This window comes from Physeter macrocephalus, chromosome 12, assembly GCF_002837175.3.
Source record: "Physeter macrocephalus isolate SW-GA chromosome 12, ASM283717v5, whole genome shotgun sequence".
In the NCBI taxonomy this organism is placed as follows: domain Eukaryota; kingdom Metazoa; phylum Chordata; class Mammalia; order Artiodactyla; family Physeteridae; genus Physeter; species Physeter macrocephalus.
Window position 1 is genome coordinate 18670896 of NC_041225.1, and position 22942 is coordinate 18693837.

A 22942-nucleotide genomic window follows, 5' to 3' on the forward strand; every position below is an offset into this window, starting at 1 on the left:
ACCCCACGTGCCGCGGAGCGGCTGGGCCCGTGAGCCATGGCCGCTGGGCCTGCGCGTCCGGAGCCTGTGCTCCGCAACGGGAGAGGCCGCAGCAGAGGGAGGCCCGCATACCACAAAAAAAAAAAAAATTAAAAAAAATTAAAAATTAAAAATTAAAAAAAATAAAATAAAAAGGCAGGAGCCATTATTCCACTTCCTCAGGGCTGAGCACACAATTATGTTTCTCTGACATATGCGGCTTCAGGTGAGGAGAGGGGCTCTGCCTGGCAGTCAGGTCGGTGGTACCAGTGGTTTAGCTGCTGTGAGCAGGTGATGGGGCCCATCAGCGCTGGTTCTGCTCTAAGGAGTCATGAGACCAGGTGAGAAGATCCACGTGAACTGTGGCGTGAAGGCCGTGATGCCAGAAACCCAGGTGTGCGCTGTCTAGACTTCGCCGGATCCTTTCTGCTGACCTTACGTGCAGCTCACGGGCAGGACTGTCCCTTCTCTGAGTTTAATTCTGGGCTGATAAACATCTTTAGAGCTGGCTCTCCTCACCTCGTTTCCTCCTGCACGAGGGCAACCTGAACCTTCCATCCAGACCCGGCACAGGGGTCAGCAGGGGGAGAAGGGGGTCTCAGGAGTGCGCCCCTCACCTTGGCTGGGGAACGATTAGGAATTTACGTGCAAAAGGAGCCTGGGGAGAAACTGGAGTCAGAGTGTCAAGGAAGGTGAGCACGGGGTGAAGGTCAGCGGCCCTGGGCTCTGCTGCTATAACTCCCCCGTGACCCTGGATGATCAGCCTTTTTCCTGCCCTCAGTTCTCTCATCCGCACCGCCCGGAGGCTGGACTAGCTGCCCCGTAACTCCAAAGTTCCAGGATTCCCAGGATTCGGGGGCAGAGATCTTTCCCCCCGGTTTCCTCCCGACTCGCCCAACATCCCCAATCCACCCATCGCAAAGCTCATTCTCGGCTGGGCGGGAACTCAACACAGGCAACGCTCCAGAGCACCCACGATGCACAAAGGCCACGGACCGGGACTCCCCCGGCCAGACGCTAGAAACAAGCGGAGAGGTGCAGAAGCAGCGGCTCTGAAGCCGAGCAGGACAGTAAGCGGAAACCAGCTGATGAGGGCAGGGAGGGAGGCGGGGCTGTTCCCCGTGATGGGGGACCCGCTGCGGCCGGAGGGGTGAGCAGGTGAGAGGGAGACGCCAGGGAAGGACGGGCAGGGGGGCAGCGCCGCGGCCTGGCTGGGCCCACCTTCAGCTCCTCTGGGAAGTGCGTCTCTCTCAGCGACCTCCCCGCGTCGGGCGCGGCGGTCAGGAACAGAAACTCCTGCTTGGCGCTGTAGGCTAGGAGACACAGAGAGGTTAAAACGTCTTCCCAGGGAGGGGCGGACACTCTGATCAGTGCCACAGCCCAGAGGCCCCAGGAAGAGACCCGCACGAACACACCCAAGTGATAGCTGACAAGGTGCAAAAGCAATGCAGCTTTTCAACAAATGGTACCCGAGCAGCTGGATGCCCCCAAAGAAGGGGCCTTTCCCTAAACCTCACCCTTTATTCGAGATTAGCACTTAAATGTGAAACAGAAAACTATAAAACTTCTTATAGGAGTAAATCTTTGGAAAAACCGATATACTGAATCTCATCAAAATTTAAAACCTTTGCTCGGCAAAGACCCTATGACGAGGAGGGAAAGACAAGCTACAGACTGGGAGAAACTATCTGCAAACCACACGTCTGACCAAGGACTGGCATATCTAGAATATGTAAAGAGCTCTTAAATCTCAACAGTAAAAAACAAACAAACAAACAAACAAAAAAAACCCGCAAACAATCCCATTAGAAAATGAGCGAAACGGGAACAGACATTTCACCAAAGAGGATCTAGAGGTGGAAAAGGAACATATGAGAAGATGTTCAACGTCATTAGTCATCAGGCAAATGCAAACTAAGACCACAGTGAGATACCACTGCACACCTATCAAAATGCCTAAAACAAAAAACAGTGAAAACTCCAAATGCTAGTGAGGATGCAGAAAAAGGAATCACTAATACATGGTTGGTGGGAATATAAAATGGTACAGCAGCTCTCAGAAACTCTAGAAGAAGCAGTTTCTTCAAAAATTAAGCATTCAACTACAATATGACCCAGCAATTGCATTCCTGGGCATTTATCCCAGAGAAATGAAAAACTGTGTCACAAAAACCTACACACGAATGTTCACAGCAGTTTTATTTATAATAGCCCCAAACTGAAACAACTCGGCTATCCTTCAACAGGTGAATGGGCTAATCAAACACTGGTACATCCGTACCATGGAATACTACTCAGCACTAAAAAGGAACAAACTATTGATACACACAATAAATTGGATGCATCTCCAGGTGACCATGTTGAATTTAAAAGGCCAATCCCCAAAGGTCTATATACCATATATAACATTCTTGAAAGGACAAAATGATGGAGAGGAGAACAGATTAGTGGTTGTCAAGCGGGGAGGGGGCAGGGGTGGGGGATGGGGGATGGGGAGGTGGGTGTGGCTACAGAAGGGCAACTGGAGGGATCCTGGTGGTGATGGAGATGTTGTGCTTCGTGACTGCATCCTTGTCAATACCCTTCCTGTGACTCTGCACTGTGGTTTTGCAACGTGTTACACTGGGGCAAAAGAGTAAAGGGTGCATCGGACTCTCTTATGTACAAATGCACGTGACTCTACAACGATCTCAAAATTAAAAGTTTAATTAGGAAAAAAAAAGCCAAGTCAGCAGTGCAGTTAGTGCTTACACATTACTTTTGAAATTTATGGGAACTGAAATGAGACTAGAGGAGTCTTACAAAACGCTACACCAGAGTAATCATTTACAACAAAATGATCTGGGGGAAAACCTTCCGGTAGAGTTTGAAGATAACTGTCAGATCTCTACAATCAAAGAAACATTGCTTTCAAAATTTTGCAAAGCCTAGAAACATAATATGAATAAAATAGTTGTTATCAAAGAAAAGCACAGAAATTAGCATTAAAAAGCATAAACAGAGGCACATTTCACTTTGTTAAAAACATCAAAACCAGCTCCTCTTGGGTCATTACTACCTACATTTTGCAGGCTCTACTGCAGCCTCCCCGCCTTCAGTCTGGCTGTTAAACACCCCGGCTCCCCAGCCAGCCCCGCCATGAACGAGCCCCACCCTGACGTCCTTCCAGTGCAGAGGGGAGAAACCCATCCTCCCAGAGCCCCGTCAATAATAATAACCCATCTCCCATCTCTCATGCTTCTGAGCTCTCCAACTCCCACAGAAATCTCGGCTCCACACCTCTATGAATCCCGCAGAAATCTTTTTTCCTTTTTCCTGTGTTTGGGTTGAAGTGCAGCCCTAACCACAGGTGCGCACAGGAGCTGCTCTGCACCTGCCGTGAGGACAGGAGGCACCATGGACCGTGTGAAGACAGACAGGGCGCAGTGCCCTTGGCCCCAAGGCTCCGGAATGCACCCCGAGGGCCAAGAGGCCAGCGTCCAACCTCCTCCGCCTCGGCAGCCTCATCGTCGAGCACCAACGTGCTCAGGGAAAGGGCACCTTCCACTCCTGTCTGGTCACCTCACGTGCCAACATCTCTGACCGGCACAGCGATACTCAGCACTTCCACAGGCGGCACGGGTTCCCAGAAACCTAAGCTTCCTTAACGACATCTCAGACGGACAACGTAGCCTGAATTCTAAACAACTGACTTCACAGTGAATTTTTGAAACGCGCCTATTTCACACACTAGGAAGCATCCAGAACGGGCTCTGGTAGCTGTGGGACAGCTCACCTTCCAGCCACACATGCTGGCCATTCGTCCGCCAATTTTTAACTTTTTTTTTTTTTTTTAACCTTGAACATCCTGGTATTTGCTCCCCAACTCCCCTCGAACCCAATTCAACTAGATTCAAATAAAACTGATAGCACACCTTATGTGTGGTTTTGCTTTTCCACTGCTTTGCTGACAACCACGTATTTTCAGCGGGTGCCGCTGTCACCACTGTGATCAAAGAGCAGATCCCTACCCGACCCTGACCCCCAGGGGCGAGACGCCGGCTTCAGGCCCAAGGATTCTGATCAGCTGTCTTCATAACATACGAGCTCGCTTTCCTTATAGACATCATTGTATTTGTTTGACAAAATGTCTTTAAATTTGCCACGTGCGGCACTGCCTTGTTTTTCTAGGCAGGCTCGCACCCCCTCGGCTCCCTGACCTCTGGGTGTCCAGCTGCCCAGGGTCACCAGTGCATCACACGCAGGGCAGGGGGCGTGCAGACACCGCGTCACAGGTTTTGACCTTCAGCGGCTGGCAGCTGAGCTGAGGCACAAGATTAGGAAGAAAATCAGTGTCTACACCTACACACCAGATTCACATGGATGTCAATTCTGAGTTCAAGTCTCAACACACCATGCCATCAAATTCCCACCACTGAATGGGATTTATTTCCCCATGACAAAGTCTAGTTCAAAACGACACTGAACTCTGTTAAAGAAGGAGTCACTGTGGCTTCACTGCTGGGCCGGAGAGACCATCACTCACTCACTCACTCACTCACGCACGCACACACGGCTTTAAACAGCAGCTCAAGACAAATGTGCTCTTCCTACCCACTGGGTGGTAGGGAACTCATTAAGAACAGGTAGGTGAGAATTGGATGCTGCAACAGAGCCCACTTCCCAGGGGACAGAGCTGGACGGAGCTGCCCACGGACACTGAGGGCACCCAGCTCCCTGAACACTGAGGCCGTGGATTTGCCGCCCGCTTTGCAGGGATGGAACTCCCCCACACGGGACACCACTGTGTGTTAGTTACTTCCTTGTGATGACAGTTCACAGCGGGCTTCTGGTTCAAAAGCAAAAACACTGAACGCGAGTAAAATAAATTCCAACACATGAGGAAGTCTCTCACGGCCACACATTTACCAACCTCCCTCGGTCTCCTGTAGGAGCCCGAGATCCACTGCGGGGGGTGAGCTGCCTCTCAAGACAGAGGGGACCCGAAGCCTGAGCCACAGTGCTCCAGGGGGCTGAGGCCTGAACTTCTGGGGGGCCCGCTCCCTGCTCAGCCACCCAGACCAGCAAGACGCCACGCATGCGAGCTCGCTTCCTGCACCCGAACCCAGCCAGCAGACACCCACCTTCATGATCGCAGCCCGGGACTTGGGGACAATTAGATAAGATCTGTGTGGTCGAGAAAGGCTGAGTTATGTTTGAGCCCAACAACAAAGGGTTAGGGTTAGGGGTTAGGGTTTGGGTTAGGGGGTTAGGGTTTGGGGTTAGGGGTTAGGGGTTAGGACTTAGGGTTAGGGGTTAGGGTTAGGGTTTGGGGTTAGGGGTTAGGACTTGGGGTTAGGGGTTAGGGTTTGGGGTTAGGGGTTAGGGTTAGAGGTCTGGGTTAGGGTTTGGGGTTAGGGGTTAGGGTTAGGGTTTGGGGTTAGGGGTTAGGGTTAGAGGTCTGGGTTAGGGTTTGGGGTTAGGGGTTAGGGTTTGGGGTTAGGGGTTAGGGGTTAGGGTTAGAGGTCTGGGTTAGGGTTTGGGGTTAGGGGTTAGGGTTTGGGGTTTGGGTCCTCACTCTCAGTCCACAGCACGACACGGGGCTGACTGCATCCCCACTGAAGACCGGCTCCTCCATGCTGCCCGAGGGGGAAAGCGGAGCTGGCCGGTGAGCTCTGGCTCTCACGTTCCCTCCAGGAGCGGCCCGCCACCGCGCTCCCACGCACAGACCCCGGCAACTACGCAGGACGCCCCAGGGCACGCGGACCACCATGCGCCTCATGGGGCTGGAGCCACTGGTGAGACCCTGGTGAGAGCCCCCAGGGCAGCAGCAGACCTTCTCTGCAGTTTTATCACCCTAAGGCCTCTCAGCCTTCTCTGTAGGGTCACCTTCCACCCATTCACCTTCTGCTCCCCTTCCCCGAACCTTCTCAGGCTTCTACACTTTTCTGAAAACACTCAGCATAAATAAAACCTGCCCCATCACAGCAGCGACACCTCGTTTATCAGATGCCCCTGAGATGCGAGGTGCTCTTCAGAGGCCTTACTGCTAGACCATATTCAGACTCAGAGGCACACGTCTTATTTAATTATTTTGGGTGGAATATAAAACATATTACATACATTCCTCATTTTAAAATAAAATAAACCACAAACAATTCAACCCCACGGCTCGCCTTTCAAGTGCCTCCGTTACCAGGAGGAGACGGTAAAGGAATCACGAGTGAAATGTGTAGACTTGGGGACACCGTTTCATGTTCTCTGCAGCTTTGTTTCTTGTGCCGTTTCCCAGCCACGTTCCCACTGGTGGGGTCTTCACCTGGGCCCCCCACCTAGAGATTCTGCCCCCGGTCTCTGCTGGGCCTGGGCAGCAGGAGGTATACACAGCTCCCAAGGGACTTTAAAGTGCCCTGGGGACGAGAACCACTGCTCTGACTCTTAACAAGGGGTCTCCACTATCGGTGACATTAACTGCTGGGGGCGGGCAGCCCAGCGGCAAATGGCTGGGCTGAGATCCTCGGCTCAAATTCCACAGCCTTCCCAGACTTGGCCCGTGCTGTCCTGACAGCGGCCCTGGTCCCCAGTGGGACCGTGATTGGCCGTGATACCCCGTGCTGCTCTTGGCCGCCCCAGATGCCTGCAGCTGTGACTCCACCTTCCCCGGGCTGTGAAAGCCTCTCGGGCTCCTGCAAGATGAGGGTAGGATTGAGATGACAGCCAGTTGGGCCCCGATAACGTTACTGACCTGAAACTGCGGAGCTGAGAACCACCCTGGGGGCTTATTTCAGCGCCTCCCTCTCCCGCCTGCAGACCTGCCTTCCAACCTTGCCCCTCTACAGGGAGGATGGAAGCAGAGGGTGTGGGGCACTGGGCAGCCTCAGCACATCCGGGGACACCCCCGGGGGCTCTCCAGGACGAGCAGAGCCCGGAGCCCGCTGGCCACACAAACGGCACGGCCTGTGCAGCCCCCGGGCGTAAATCAGCAAAACCACTGGTGTGATCCTTTTCTACTTCCCTTCCTCAAGGGCCACGGCCTGCAGGTGGACACGCCAAGCCTCGTGCAGGATAAAGATGCTGTGCGCTTCCTCCCTGTCAGGATGGCGGTGCCAGGCCACCCTAAGGCCGCTCACGAGCCTTTGCAACATCTCCTGTGCGCCCTGCCTCATGCTGCCCCTGAAGGAGTGGCCTCAGGGTTCAAGATGACCGTCCCCGCAGCTCCTCACTCGCGCCCAGCACCTCACGGGTCACTCACAGGGCCTCACGGTGCCCAGGTCGGGCTTGGAGCCGTCAGAGCAGAGCACGCCCATTCCACAGAAGAAATACTGAGGCCCCGGTAAGCAAAGGGCAAGGGCACGAACTAGACGCACTCTTCTGAGGCTGGGCTGCGTGCTCCTGATATGTCCTCATCTGAACGCCTACATCAGGTCAAGGGGAGTTAAAAAACATCCTCGAGGACAACACATATATTTAGACCGCCTTCCTGCCGGGGCGCCGAAGGTGACCTTCAAACACGTGGCCACCAGGGCGCCGGAGGTGACCTTCAAACACGTGGCCGCCAGGGCGCCGAAGGTGGCCTTCAAACACGTGGCCACCAGGGCGCCGGAGGTGACCTTCAAACACGTGGCCACCAGGGCGCTGAAGGTGACCTTCAAACACGTGGCCACCAGGGCGCCGAAGGTGACCTTCAAACACGTGGCCACCAGCAGGCAGCATCACCGGGCACATACGCAGCATCTCTCAACGACACCAAGCAGGGCTGGTCCCCAAGCCCTCAGACTGCGAGGGGAAAGACCCCTTCATCCCCGTCCACCTCCTCTCCTGAACCTCTGCAACATCAAGGGTTTGGATGCCACGACCTCCAAGCCCCTTCTGCGTCAGAGCCACTTGATTCCGTGTCACCACTCATCCAAGCAGGTACCAGGAACAGTGCCACAGCAAGGTCTGAATTCGCCAAAATCCATTCCACAAGGAGGTGTACCTACCATCAGGGTCCTTAAAGGTCAGTGTGATGAACTTGCTGGCCACCATGAACATGAAAATCACCCAGAAGCATGTGGCCAACAGAAGCCACTGGTGGTGCATGTTGTCAAATGTCAGCCATTCAGTGATTCTTCCTGGAAAACACAAGCAAAATGGCCCTGCTGCTTACAAATAAATCAATTAAACAGAAGGCAATAAAAGAATGGGCAATTTCAGTTAATAGCCTCAACACAAATATTTCTGAAAATCTTTCTATTGATACCAAGGGTGTTTTGACTTATTTAACTTAACATCATATTTTTAATTAATAGCAACTTATCAAGTTGATAATTAAATAAAATTTAAAACACTTTACCGGAAAGGAGCCATTTCTATTTGGTCTTGGAACACTTCTGCAGGTGAGCCTGTTGGCTCTTTCTGGCCCAGGCTACTGTGTCCCTGGCATCTGGCACCTGCCAGGGCCTGGAAGCCGGGGCAGGAGGGGGCCTGCCGCGGGCCGGACCTTTGGGTAATCCTCAGAGGGCAGACGCCATCCTGAGGCGATCCCAGGCAGGCTGGGTTTAAAATCCTGACTCGCTGACAAGCTGCGGCCACACCCACTGAGCTGTAGAGAATCTCTGAAACCCGAGAAACGAACCCTGGAGCGTCCCGGCTCCGCCCACTTGCCGGCCAGAGCCTGCGCGGAACCGCGGGGGTGGGCGTTTCTCAGGCCATCGCTGCCCGGGAGTGACGTGGGGCACCTGGGTCCTCAGCGGGTCACACGGCTACACTCTGCTGCAGGGGACACAGAAGAACCGGAAGTCGCACTCAATTCTTTGCAAGAGAGACAAAAAAGTGCTTCGTGTCACCTTTAACACAGGGCTTCCTGAAGCCAAACCAAGCCACTTGGAGAGAGAGACCATGCTGGGCTGGGTTGGTGTCCGCTGGCTGTCGGACCGTCCATCACCCCCGGGCAGCAGGGAGCTGGTCTGTTGCACGTGCGCCGACGGCAGACAGTTTCGGAGCCTGAGTGCACCTGGTGGACAGGGCTCACGAGGGCCCGGGCGTCGGCCTTCCTCCTGCCTCAACGACAGATCCTTGCCTCTGAGGCCCTCACTGCGACCTGGATTCCCTCCCGCAAGGGGTTCTCCGGCCTGCGATGGGGAGCTCCCCCCGCGGTCCAGCCCACACCTGCATTCTCAGGTCTCCACGCAGCAGGCGCACCATGTTTCCCGGGGTCCCCTGGTAGGGCTGCCACATTAAACACATGAAAACACAGGGTGCCCCGTGAAGTTCGAATTTCAGGTAAGCAACTCATTTTTTAGTACTTAGTATAACTATGCCCCCAGTACTGCGTCGGGACGCATTTATACTTTAAAAAGCTATTTGCTGTTTCTCTGAATTCCCAGTTTACCTGGGTGTCCTGCATTTTATCTGGCAACACTACCCAATGAGGGGAACACGGCTCCCGCTCTAACTGCCTGGAGCAGCTGGCCTGTCTCTGCAGTCTCCCTGTCCCCTCCTGCCACGCCTCGTCTGGGGCCACGTGGCACAAAGCAGAGCCCTGGAGTGCCCCACCGCTCGCTAGCTCTGGGACTCAGCAAGTCACTTACCCTCCCTAAGCTGTGGCCTTCAGTCCCTGAGACAAGGCCCTCCTCCCTCCAGGATGGCCACGAGGATTAAATGAGAGACTGCGCCAAAAGGACCACCTGGCCCGGAGCAGACCCTCTATAAACAGAAGGTGGTCGGTCCCTCGGCACCCTTGGTGACTTTCCTTTAACTGACACGTACCTAGAAATTAACCTAACAGCGTGAACTGCCCAAGAGGGGAAGAAAAGAAAGGCCAGACCCTCAGCCCAGGCCACTAGCTTTTCTCTTCTAGAGACAAGGGAGGCCCAGACGGCCCAGGGCCCCTCAGGGCTGAGTCCGCTGAGCTGGGCCCTCCGAGACGGGGACACTTGGCGGGGTCCATCCTCACCCGTCACTGAGGAAGCCCGGCTTCAGGCCTCTTCTAACAGAGGGACGGAGGGACCAGCGTGGGCTGGGGAGCGGGTAAAGAGAAAGCGGACAAGCACCAGGCGGGCGGTACACGACGTGCCCAGAGGCATCTGTGTGTGGGCGCCAGCTCTCGGGAAGACTGAGGCTGAGGAAGAGGCCCCGGGGCTTGAGATTCACACTGCTGTGGCCGAGTGAGCAGACACAGGCGAGTCACTGGGGGGCCCGCCTCACACAGACGCCTTACCCTGCAGGGCAGGGCACAGAAGAGCCCCGGGCACTGGCACTCGGCTCAACCTGCCGACCTCCGGGCTTCCCGCCCCCGGGCACTGCGCTTGGGAGGTTTTGTGATTTAAGGATCGGATCTTTCCAGTGCGACCTAGTCTTCTGAAGGGATCCAATTCGAGTCCACCCACCGAGCTGGTTCACCTCCAGATAAAGGTAGGAAGACAAAGGATAAACAGCCTGACGTGAAAATGCGGCCCCCACCATCTGCCCTCCGGGAAGCCAGGTGGCTCAGGGGCAGGATTCTACCTCTGGGCTGCTTGGAAAGTGAGACCTGCGCTGTCGTGAAGCTCCGCCTGCCTTCCTAACCCTGGGTTTTCATTTAAAGTCAGAAAAAACAGCTACTTTCGCGCGGAAGCGGAAGCGGGGGTGGGGGTGGGGCAGGATTTGGTCCCTTCTTCTCCGTGTTGGCGTCTGGGGGTTAGTCACAGAGTAGCTCTCTGGGCCCCCACTAGATTAGGACAGAACAGTCGCCTGCACACCCACCAGTGTGTTGGGAGGCCCCCGTGAGACAGAGGCTGCCAAAGCACCTCGGCTGCAACGTACAATGTATCAGCTCGCTTCTCCTTCCAGAGGGCAATTTTATTTCCAAAAAGTTCCACTTCTAAAGTGACTTCTGCTAAACTCCTACGGCACTAAAACATCCAGAGAGCCCTCTCCCCTTCCAAGCCCGGCCACGGCATCAGGGTCAGGAGAGGGGGGGGCGTCTGCAAGGCACCCACCCGCCTCTCACCCTCTTCGCGGCCCGCCTGGGCCGGGCAGGGACGGTGCCCAGGACACGTGGGGATCGTGACGGGGCTGCAGATTTGGGAAGCTCCGCGTGGATAAAGCCCAGCCCCTGCCAAAAGCTCTTGGGAAGCAGAGTACACGGCCAGCGCTTAGAGTGCAGACCAGACTCAGGCCTGCCAATGACCCCGGTGCCCTGCTGCGGTCCCCGCCCAGGCCACACAGCCTGTGGTGGTCACTTCCGGGGCCTGCGCTCGGGTAGCAGGGGGTGGGGAGTGGGTGGAGCGCTCTGCCAGCCACTGGGCCCCGGAGGGAATTCCCTGGCGGTCCAGTAGTTAGGACTCGGCGCTTTCACTGCTGGGGTCCGGGTTCAATCCCTGGTTGAGGAACTAAGATCCCGCAAGCCGTGCGGTGCGGCCAAACCAACCAACCAACCACTGGGCCCCTGTAAACGGCAGGCAGGGCCTGCTCCCCCCGCTGCACAGCACAGGCAGGCTCAGCCTTCCCTGCTGGCCACCATGATTTGCCCTCCGTCCTCACCTAGCTTCACTTCCTTCCCGGCACCCACCACAGCCTGAATCTTCTGCTTCCGCTGGTGGCACGTGAGCTCGTGCCGGAGCACCCGGACCGCACAGTGCCCAGCGCCCCGCGAGACGACCTTCGCTATTGCTGGATGACGACATCAACCAAGAAACTACCGGGAAGACTTAGGAGAGCTGGCAGGTGCTTTAGAAGACACCTGGCTCAACCCTCCACCCCAAGGTCCAAACTCTCTAAAGTATGAGGCCCCCGTTCAACCTCAAAGTATTTCTCCAGTCTCCACGTGGGTGCTTATATATTTAACATGCGTTAACTGAGACTAGAAAACAACCCAAAGCTACTAGGACCTCACTATTACTTGAAAATAAAATTGTATTTTATAAGTCACGCACTCACATGCATTTGAATAGACATACAACTACTGTTCTATGTCTACAACCTACTGACCAGGGGATAAAGAAATAATGCTGCAGTCCAAAAAAATTTTTTTCTAAATTTTAAATAAAACAACGCTGAAAGGAGGTAAGCCAATTACATAGCTCCAAAGTATCAAGATTCATCAGTAAACAAAAAAGGGCAAGTTGCAGAATCGAACGTATGATCCTATTAGTTAAAAAGAATTATATATATGTATACATGTGAATGTATGTGATTATATATACTCGCAAACACACATACATGTGTATAATGCACAGAATAAAATCTTGAGAGGATGAGTGGAGTCATTTTTTACTTCATACACTTCTGTATTTTAAAAACATTATTGCAATAAGCACATATCCATTTTATAATAAAAACCAATAAAATACAGAAAATACCACTTACATATGCAGACCCAGGTGTTTTTATTTCTGCTGTTTAATTTTTTTCCTACCTGACTACCACCAACAGCAGTTTCCTTACCACTTTGTAAAACGGGGCAAAGGATGGTAAATACTTTTCCAGCCAGGAAAGAATGTGGTGAATGGACAGGCAATATGTATCTGAGTGTTTAGGAAATACATCTCTGTCTTCACTAGTTTTTAATTCAGTTTTAAAAATGATTTAATATTTAAAACATAGAATAATATAACAAATACTTGTTTTCAGATGCTCAGTTCTAATAGTTCTGCTGTACGTACTTGAGTCTTTTAAAGGAAATAAAGGGTTACAAATGAGCTGGAGCCCCTGCCTGGTCGCGCTCCCCTCCCTCCCCAGATACCCTCCATCTGGGTGATGACACTTTCACTACATCAAATACGGCTCCTCACAGAAGCAGCAGGGGTTTGGGAGGCTGGACGTCCCAGCCCAGATGAAGGCAGGGCGGACTGGGGAGAGGGGAGGCGAGTTTCCCCCGAGCTGCGAGGAAACACTGCATTACTTATTATGCTTTTCAGGGGGGCACATGCGGTGGTACAGCCGGGTGGAGAGATGGACCGTTTTTAAGCACTAACTTTTTTTTCTCGTGGTCTATAATGAGAAAATTCACAAATCATACACAGACTCAAGTGAAGAAGCTGTCTAGGTAAAAGCTGGTTAAAAATTTAGACGAACCAGGACTTGCTCTCCAAGTCCCATGCTGACCAGAACCAGTAAGACTGAAGCCCGGGCCCCCTCCACATGCCCCACCCCTCAGGGCCACTATCTCTACACTTACGACATCACACACACACACACACACACGCACGAGGAGACGTGCACCTGCATACATTTTGAAGGACACGCTAACCGAGAAACGATCATTTACGAAGCTCATCACGAAAAGGTGTCCTCATTCATCCCACAAAACAGGGGCAGGGACACAGCACCGAGCCCCAAAGCACCCCCCAACACGCACACGCACACGCTCCTTGTCCTGTGGAGCTGGCAGGCTGCCGGGGGGACCCGCAGCCACCAAAGACTCTACCTAAGACGTGAGGTGAGGCAGCGGACGCGGTGCCGTGAGAGGAAAGCACAAGGGCCACGACCTGGCAGACGGAGGGCAGGGGCGGCCCAGAGACCTATGGGGTGAGGGGCGGAGACCCAGGCACCGGGCTGCAGAGCAGCACAAACGGAGGCGCAGGCGCAGGCACGAGCTCCCCGAGCTCGGCCAGGGAGAAGCCCTGGCAGACGCGGTCAGACAAGGCTGGGCCCTGGGGAGCGGTCGCCTTGTGGGTGAGCGGGGATGGGGTACGGTGACCTGACTTACATCTTGGAACTATTTCTCTGGCAGCAGAGTCAGAGGTGTCAAGCACGGCGATCCGCTCAGCCACGCCCCAGCCCCAGGGTCACTTCCACAGGCCGCAGGTGGTGCTCCGAGGGCCCAAGCAGAGGGGCTAAATGCTCCCCATCACATCACCCTCCAGGTCTCTGAAAACCAGCCAATGGACCAGTAAGAGCCACAGTACCTGACGGGCTAGGCTGTGACGAGTCCTACGGAGGGGTGTGTCCACTTGGCCAGGCAGCGTTTCTGCTCTGCGATCATCTGCTAAGGTGTCCGACCTGATGTTTAGGGCAGTGGCTCCCGGTCCTGGCTGTGTATTGGAACCACCTGGGGAGCTTCTGAAAACTTCAGCAACACCCTGGGCCCCAAGAACACCTGAGCAGAGACAATGCAAACCTGTGGAGGAGGATCTAGGCAAACCTGTGAGGCTGAATCTGGGCGAGTTTGAAAAGCTCTGCTCAGGATGCCAGGGAGCGGCCAGGCTGAGCTGCTTGCTGGTCCAGCCCCCAGGCCTCCTCAGCTTTTACTGCCCCCGCTGCCCCCTGGGGAACTCGTTAAAATGCAGATTCTAGGCCTTTTAGCGTAACAGCTGTCTTCCCACCACCTCTTTACAGTATGAGAAGGAAAACCGGTAGCAAAAGGGGGTCTGCCAACTGAGACTGTCTACTGAGGATCTGAATTACCTGTGCTCTGAATGAACAGCTTAAAGAGGCCTGATTAGAATAAAGACCTCCATCACTGTTCCCATTTACTCTCCTTTCCAGCCCTCCCATCTATAGGTAATCAGCCCCTGTAGAATTCTGGGCTGACCTTGGAAAACTCAGGAAAATTTGCCCCATTTTTTTTTAAACAAAAAGAAAGTCATTCCAAATTCCTGTAGCCCCAGCTCCTCCCGGCCTGCCCGCCATCTGCCATCTGCAGTGTTTGCTTGAGTACACGAATTCCCCACGGGTCTGCCTCCTGTCCACGGGCAACAGCCTTGAGGCTCATTGTTTCCATCTGCAGAGAGTCTGGGGCCTGACACCCATGGTCCTCCCTCCTCGGCTCTGGAAGGGCCACTGCTCTCCCTGCAGCCAGGTGACAAACAGCCTTTAAAGAGCCTGACATTTTCTGTAATTAACTCTCCCTTGTTCAAGGAGCCAAGACAACTCCCAACGTGCCTCTTGCAGCTAATAGGGGTGAACCTGAGCGTGTACCCTGGCCATTTGCAGAGCTTCCCTACTCCTGATCATTACGTGGGATTTGCACCTCTCAAGATGTCAGGCTCTGAAACTAAGCCAGAAGGTTGGCTCTTTGAAAACCCACAAGGCAGAAGCGGTGGTTAAAGAACTGACGGACATATGGGGAAAGCAGGGTCAGGTGTGCAGGAAGACCACTAGCCATGCAAGAAATCCTAAGCTGCTTCTCTCTCTCTCTAAACTGTAAGGAAGACAGCACACATGTGACATGTTTGTAATGACTAACAGTGACTCTGGTACTATTACCAACTTTTGGTGCAAATTCGGCCTCCCTTGCACTTTCAAAAAGATGCTTTTTGAAAGCATCCATTTTGCTCAGCTGCCAGTGGCTTTTCCCCCGTGTTCGAGTTGTTACCCAAAAGCACAATCCTTCTGAATTTGTGCAGAAGAGTTTGACTCCCACCTGCCTTGTTCCACTTGTTTTTCTCCTAGTTCTACTTTTACTATGCACATTCACTCCTCCTGTGGTAAATAAGCCCATTTAACTGTTTCAAACAGAGTTAAAAATTTTTTAAAAGCAATTGGCCTAGACGGGGTCTAGTGTGCACACAACCACACAGATAAATCTCACAACCGTGGTGCAAAGGAAATACGGCCAAAATAGAATGAGATACACGGCACAGTGCCATTTACGTAAATTAAAAACGCAGGCACTGAAACCAAAAATACACGTTCTACAAAAACACAAAGAAAGAAAAGGATGACCTTTCCAGTGATTTCTTATGTGGGTGGACGAGAGGAAATAAGACTGAGGAAAGGGAATTAAAAAGGCATCCACAAGTAAACAAAACGAGGGGCCCTGCAGACATCGGTGATGGTAACTGAGGCGTTAACCTCCATTCAACTCCTTGAATGTGAAGGAGACAGAGGGACAGACTACTAGACAGAGAAAGGAGAGGAGATTTAAAAAACCAAAAAAACAGCTTTTCCCCAAATGTCATTCATCTGTTCAGCCATATTTACCAAGGGCTTATTCTGAGCCAGGGGCTGTTCCTGGCTCTGGGGATACAGCAACCTACCCACCCTGCTCTCATGGTGCTTGCTTCTAATAGAGGCAGACAGGCCATAAACAGAGCCAATAACGCCTAGGATCACATCAGGCAGGCAGGCAGGCACTAAGTGACACGGTTAATCACACAGGAGGGTAAGGGAGGAAGGGGCACCTTGGAGGAGAAGATGTTGAGAAGACGCTCAAACAGAGGGAGGGGACTCATCACGCAGCACCTGGCAAAGAGCTTGGTCCCAGAATCCCCAAAGCAGCAAGGAGGCTGGCATCTCCCGTGCACAGTGAGCAGGACGGAGGGGGAGCGGCCCAGATGAAGAGCCTTGTCAAGGGCCCTTTACTGAGTTCGAAACTCCTGGACCCCATCACCCATGTACCCCGGGGAAAGGATCACCTGCCCAGTGTTCAGTTTTTAAAACATTCATTCAGAACCTATCCAGACACCAAAGGAAGCTTCACAAAAAGAATCTGGTCATGCACAAGGACCCGGTAACCCTGGGAGGACAGACAGGGAGAAGGGAAACAAGAGGCAGCTGAGGCTGGAGCAGCGGGGACCCTCCACCACCAGCCCTTTCGATTTTGAACTAAAATGTGTTCCCTAATCAACAAAATTATTAAATCACCACTTAAGAAAATAAAATGCTGCGTATGAATTTATAAAATATATAAAGTCTTACTACAATCACTGTGAGCTTTAAATTCATAGTAAGGGTTTCTCTCAATCTAAGTTCAGAAATTTCCTTTGTCTACTTGGCCACTGTCATTACAATTTACCACCTCAGAATGACTGCTCATCCTTTAGTGACCAGGATGGAAACCCACTCCTCACGCTGGCCAGCTGGGGAACGAACTGGAGGTGAAGACAGATCCTCAGGAGTGAGGATGGCGAACAGCACACACGTCTTCGGGGGTCGCTGCAAGCCAGGCACTGCACTCGGCGGGGCACCCAGCTCACCTAACCCCCTGCCTAAGCGGGTGCTCCTATCATGATCATGGTTCAGAAAACATTTCTAAGAATCCGTGTACATACTCCTATTTACGAGTATAAGCTTCCGGAAATCTCCATGTGAGCAAGAAAGGAGAATGCTATGTGACATGGATCTCAGATAACTAGTGAGGTGTCCACAACCTCCCTTCCGTACCTTCTTAGGCCTGGTCCACATTTCCTTGCAGTATCTGCTTTGCCTTGGAGGTTCCTGGCTCCTCCTGTCTCTGTACGGGACGATTAAAAAAACAAATAAGCACCATTAAAGGTTATGAGATCAACTTACTGAACACAACTTGCTTTATACTTGGGAAACAGTTAACCACTTTGATTTTTCAAGTATATTTCGCACGTCAGGACTCTTACAGAAGGGGGTTATCTTTGGATGGCTTGGCAGATGAATAAATATTCTAAACGTACCAAAAGAGCTAGCTGTTTAAAAGATTCTTCCCTGTAACTTAGTATGAAAAAATGAAATATTTTTTGGAGCAAAAATAATCAGATCCTATTATGCCTGTTTTATATGTTTGATATTGGGTAAAGGATTCCTGTATAAGATGATCAAATCTTTCAATGCAAGATGTTCACTGGGTTTTGCATTTCTTCAAGTTTTAACACCCTGGTAAATTCTAGCCAAATGTCATACCGTGAATGAATAACTGGAAACAAGTCAAACTCATGGAATTAGAGAGATTACAGATTATTAATAGAGTTACCTGGCAAAATAAACATCCAACTCATTTAAAACACAATAGAGCCCGAGCTGCCTGGGATGCTTGGAGCAGTCTAGCTCTGCTTCCCTTTACTCTTATGAACTCAATATTAAAAGGAAAAGCAATTTCATGTTACAAAGACGGAAAAATTAAGATGCAGATTCTTCCAGACCTTTATCAGGACAAAACACTCTCTTGGCTTCTATGATCTCTCAGGTCCTGCGTTCACCTCTCTCCCCCGTTTCTATTCCACTGTATAACCTCAAGCATTTGAAAAATGATCTGAATATAACTGCAAATTGCCCAGGATAGTAACTAATTCTTCCCTTTCTCTGTTCAGTTTTGCAAGAACTCCAGTTTCCATTCCAGGGAAGGAGAGAATTTTTCTCTTAGGTATTTCTTGGAGACTCTATACTTGAGGATCAAAAGCAAAGACGGAAAGATCTTTCTTTCCATCTTGAAATTCCCATTTGGACCCAAGATGGACTTTGCCCTAATTATAATGGGAAAAAAGAGAGAAGACCATTTCCCTCTTCGTGTCTCTTCCTCTTAACCCAGTCAATGAAAAGAATGAATAAGCCTGGAGCTAAAGGGAGCTGCCTGGTTTTAAGAATACCTGAGACATTTCTCACTCTGGCAGTGAAAACTGACCAATAACCAACTCTTTATGGTCCAAGGACCCAGACTTGGGGTGTTTGAGACAAAAAACCCCTTTATGACAGTCCTCCCTCTCAGCTAACCAGAACCTGACTGCGCTGCTTTGCACTCAGTGCCCGGCCCTTTCCTGCCTTTTGCAGACGTGGAAAATAACAAGGCAGCTTTTGGAAGATCTGGTTCATCTTCCCAGCCAGAAGTGCAGAAATTTATGCCTCCACCTCCAACTTATGACAGGCCTCTCGTTTGTCCAAATCTGGGCTGAGGGCACCCGGGAGCCTACCTGGCAGGACACACGCATTTCCAACCATCCTTTCCCCTCCCACCCGCCAGAGACGTGCTTAATTGTGCACTTAGGGAAGCTGCACATGGTCCTTCTTCCCGGCCTCTCTCTTCTTCTGTCTGCCTGCTCCCTGCACCCAAGTGGAACATTTTCTTCCTCTTTGCGCCTCCAATTACAAATGCAAATTCTCAGGCAAGGATGAAAGAAGTAACCTATGGATCACCGAGAATCAATGATGCCATGATCACAGCATCCCCAGCAAGGACACCGCCTCATTGCATAATTAATGTGATGAAGGTTCTCCTCTTTAACCTCACGAACTAGGGAGGCCCTCAAGTCGCCAAAACACACTGGGATGTCGCTAGCAAAGAGAAGCCGGTTTTCCCCCCGTTTTCCAGTCCACCCGGGGTGTTGTGGGAATCGGGGTCCGGGAGTAAGTGACGCTCACCCCCGCCCCCCTGCCCTTCCCCGAGCTCACCCTCCGTGGAGCCGGAGCCTGTCGCGGTCCTCGAGCCCTTCCGCGGCCCCAGGGGCGAAGCTCGGCTCGGGCCTCGCGGGCCTGGGGGCGAGGCGCGCGGGGTCCCGGCGTCCGGGGAGCGCTGGAGGCCCGCCCGCCCGGAGGCCTCGGCGCCGCCGCCCGCCCGGCCCGGGACGTGGCGGCGGCGGCGCCGGCGCCGGAAGAAGGAAAGCGAGCGCTCGACGCCCTCTCGGGGGGCGAGGCCGCCGCCGCCCCACGCGGCCCTAGCGCCCGTCCGCGCCCGTCCGCGCCGTGCGCGCCCCTCCGCGTCTGTGCGCGTCCCCGCCGCCGTCCCCGTCGTGCGCGCCGCCTGCCGGCTGAGCGTGTCCCCGCCGCCCATACAAGACCACCCCCGCCCCACCCCCCGTGTGTGCACGCCGCCGGGACCGAGGGGAGGTGGGACGGGGCGGAGCCAAAGGACCCCAGGAACCCGATCACCCGGTCCTTGAGCCTCCCTTCCACCCACATCCCCCCAAAAAAACACCCACCAAATTATATCCCGGGAAAAGACAGAGAGACTTGTGGCCAAGCCTAATCCCACTAGGTCTCCATCCAGGAAACAGGTTGGATGTTTGAGAACGAAAAAAAATCCCAAACTTGGAAAAATGAAAAATAAAAAAATCCAAGCTTGGAAAAAGGCAAAATTGCTTGAGTTTGGGGTACCTCCCAGCATTCCTAATCAGCCTACCTGGTAAAAACAGAGCTTTCAACAGGGCCCTTTCCACAGACCCACCCTTGGCTGACAGTCTGGAGGATGTAACCCCCTTGTCAAGGTAGAGTGGGTGGAGTCAGTCCCAACGGTGATGGGGGTTTTATTGCCCTAGAAAACGTAAACTAGTTTTGTTTTGATCTAACCTACATGTTTGTAACTACCTAAATATATATCTACTTAGCAAACAGGGTAATATAGATACGTGTGTACACACACGTATGCACATGAACACATATAATTTTTGTCAAGCTTTCAAGAAACCAGCTTTTTTTTTTTCTTTTTTGGTCTACCCTGTTGGTTTCCTCTTTAATGACTTAAATGTAACACCGGTGGGGCTCAGCATTTCAGAATTTCACTTTTAACGTGGTTACTAACCCCCATGACTTAAAGATGGCAAGGCGGTTTAAGGCCGGTTTACTCGGTCTTTTGATCACACATTCAGATATTTATTAAGCCCTTTTTTGGGGGCAGTATGGTTGACAAGAGACGTTTGCTTTCTCCTTGAGGGTTTGAATGGACACACGAGCACAAGTAAATTTGGAACTTAGATGTGACACTGAATAATATGCAGAGTTTAAGAGTCCAAGCTCTGGGAATTAGACCTTGTGGGGAGGGAGGGAGACGCAAGAGGGAAGAGACGTGGGAACATATGTATAACTGATTCACTCTGTTGTAAAGCAGAAACTAACACACCATTGTAAAGCAATTAGACTCCAATAAAGATGTTAAAAAAAAATATTCCACCACAGAAGGCTCGTGACCCTGTCAAGTTCTTTTATCTCTCTGTGCTCCCACTTCCTCATCTATAAGATAGGGATATTATATAGTATTTACCCCAGAGTTTGATACTAAAGAATAAAGGAGATAATGCATTTGAAGTACATAGCAGAGTTCTCCCCCAGTAGTTAAAATCACAGTAAACATAAACTAATTTCATTATTATTATTTATTATTTATTGCATTCCTGAGATGCTGTTCAAATATTAAAAGATACAGTTCTTTCAAGGGGCTTACACATTGGTGACTAAGGTAGCTGAATATTTTTGTTGGGGTTTTTTTGAATTATTCTAGTTCTTTTTGTTTCTAAAAATGAACTTAAGGAAAGTATTAGTATTCAGTCTTTATAACAGCAGAATAGTTTCTAAAATTGCAGTTCTCAAATGTGATCTGTGGACCCCTGAAAATCTCCAAGCTCCTTTTAGGGGATCTGCAATATCAAAACCACTTTTGCAATAACACGAGAACATTAGCTGTCTTCACTATTTTTTTAAACATTTTAAAAATTGAAGTATAGTTAATTTACCAGTTTGTGTTAGTTTCAGGTGTACAGCAAAGTGATTCAGTTATATATGTATACTTGAATATATATATTCTTTTTCAGATTCTTTCCCATTATAGATTATTATAAGATACTGAATATAGTTCCCTGTGCTATACAGTAGGTCCTTGTTGTTTATCTATTTTATATATAGTAGTTTGTTAATCCCAAATTCCTAATTTATGCTTCCGCTGCTATCCCCTTTTATAACCAGACGTTTTTCTTTTTTTTAAACATTTTTATTTGTATTTATTTATTTTTTAATTAATTTATTTTTGGCTGCATTGGGTCTTCGTTGCTGCGCACAGGTTTTCTCTAGTTGCGGCGAGCGGGGCCTGCTCTTCGATGCAGTGCTCTGGCTTCTCGTTGTGGTGGCTTCTCCTGTTGCGGAGCACAGGCTCTGGGCGCGCAGGTTTCAGCAGTTGTGGCTCACGGACTCTAGAGTGCAGGCTCAGCAGTTGTGGCGCTCGGGCTTAGTTGCTCTGCAGCACGTGGGATCTTCCCGGCCCAGGGCTCGAACCCATGTCCCCTGCACTGGCAGCCGGATTCTTAACCACTGCGCCACCAGGGAAGTCTCCCCAGAGTTTGTTTTCTATGTCTACGAGTCTATTTCTGTTTTTTTTTTTTAACCTTTTAATTTTATATTGGAGTATAGTTGATTAACAATGTTTTGTTAGTTTCAGGTGTACAGCAACCGTGATTCAGTCATACATACACATGTATCTATTCTTTTTCAAATTCTTTTCCCATTTAGATTGCTACATAATATTGAGCAGAGTTCCCTGTGCTATATAGTAGGTCCCTGTTGGTTACCCATTTTAAATATAGCAGTGTGTACATGTCAACCCCAAACTCCCTAACTGTCTCCCCCCGCCCTGCACCCTTCCCCCAACCATAAGTTCGTTCTCTAAATCTGTGACTCTATTTCTGTTTTGTAAATAAGTTCATTTATATCATTTTTTTTTAGATTCCACATCTAAGTGATAAATATTTGTCTTTCTCTTACTGACTTCACTTAATATGATAATCTCTAGGTCCATCCATGTCACTGCAAATGGCATTATTTCATTCTTTTTTATGACTGAGTAATATTCCGTTGTGTTTGTGTGTCTGTGTGTGTGTATATATATATATATAATACCACATCTTTTTTATCCATTCATCTATTGATGGACATTTAGGTTGCTTCTATGTCTAGTTGTCTTCACTATTTAGACATTTGCTCTGATGGTACAAAAGAAATGGTGGGTAAAACTGATGACACATAGCATAAATCCACGCAGTGACACAAAACTGAATTGGTAGTCATTGCATTTTCATTACCATCTTGCACGTGCAGTGAAAACAAACATACAAACAAGAAGTGCCACTGAAGACTGAAGCAGCCCTAGTTTTTGGAATGGGTTGGAAAGTGCACAAAAGACTCCTAGGTATGGTGGTTGTCTGGGGCCATGGTTTGCAATGCAAAACACTGAGCTGCTTTTTTTTTCATTGAACACCATTTTTACTGAAAGGAAGAACTGACAGACAAACTGATTACACAGACTTGAGGATTTGGCAGACGTTTCCTCCAAAATGAATGTAATGAGCCTGTCACTTCAAGGAAAACAACTGATAGTTTTTATCGCTGATGATAAAATTCAGGCTTTCAAGTGAAAATTCAAACTTTTGATTGGAAAACCTGTATCTGCCACTATGAGTCTGACAGCATCCTAATATTTAAAGATCTTTCTGATGAAATCAGTGGTGAGGTTGAAGGGCATTTTTTTTGATATTGTATATTGATAGACCAATTGTGGCACAATAAAAATATATATTTGGCCTTTTCCTGGTTC

General features: G+C 50.7%; 1 protein-coding gene across 6 annotated transcripts in view; it reads right to left on the reverse strand.

The window, feature by feature from the left end:
* The window catches only part of CHST10 (carbohydrate sulfotransferase 10), a 25125-nt gene extending 5892 nt beyond the window's left edge, over nt 1-19233 (reverse strand). The window contains exons 1-6 of one of the 6 annotated variants that reach the window (XM_055088997.1): nt 19039-19233; nt 17068-17137; nt 13869-14059; nt 8615-8751; nt 7980-8111; nt 1240-1331 (exon numbers count right to left, since the gene is read on the reverse strand). In XM_055088997.1, coding sequence (XP_054944972.1) covers nt 1240-1331; nt 7980-8079 — 192 coding nt within the window. In that variant the 5' untranslated portion in view covers nt 8080-8111; nt 8615-8751; nt 13869-14059; nt 17068-17137; nt 19039-19233. Of the gene's footprint in view, nt 1-1239; nt 1332-7979; nt 8112-8614; nt 8752-13868; nt 14060-17067; nt 17138-19038 lie in introns of those variants that run through there. The other 5 variants (XM_055088996.1, XM_055088995.1, XM_028497075.2 and 2 more) reach the window with 5 other exon arrangements.
* Nucleotides 19234-22942: the final 3709 nt, after the last annotated feature.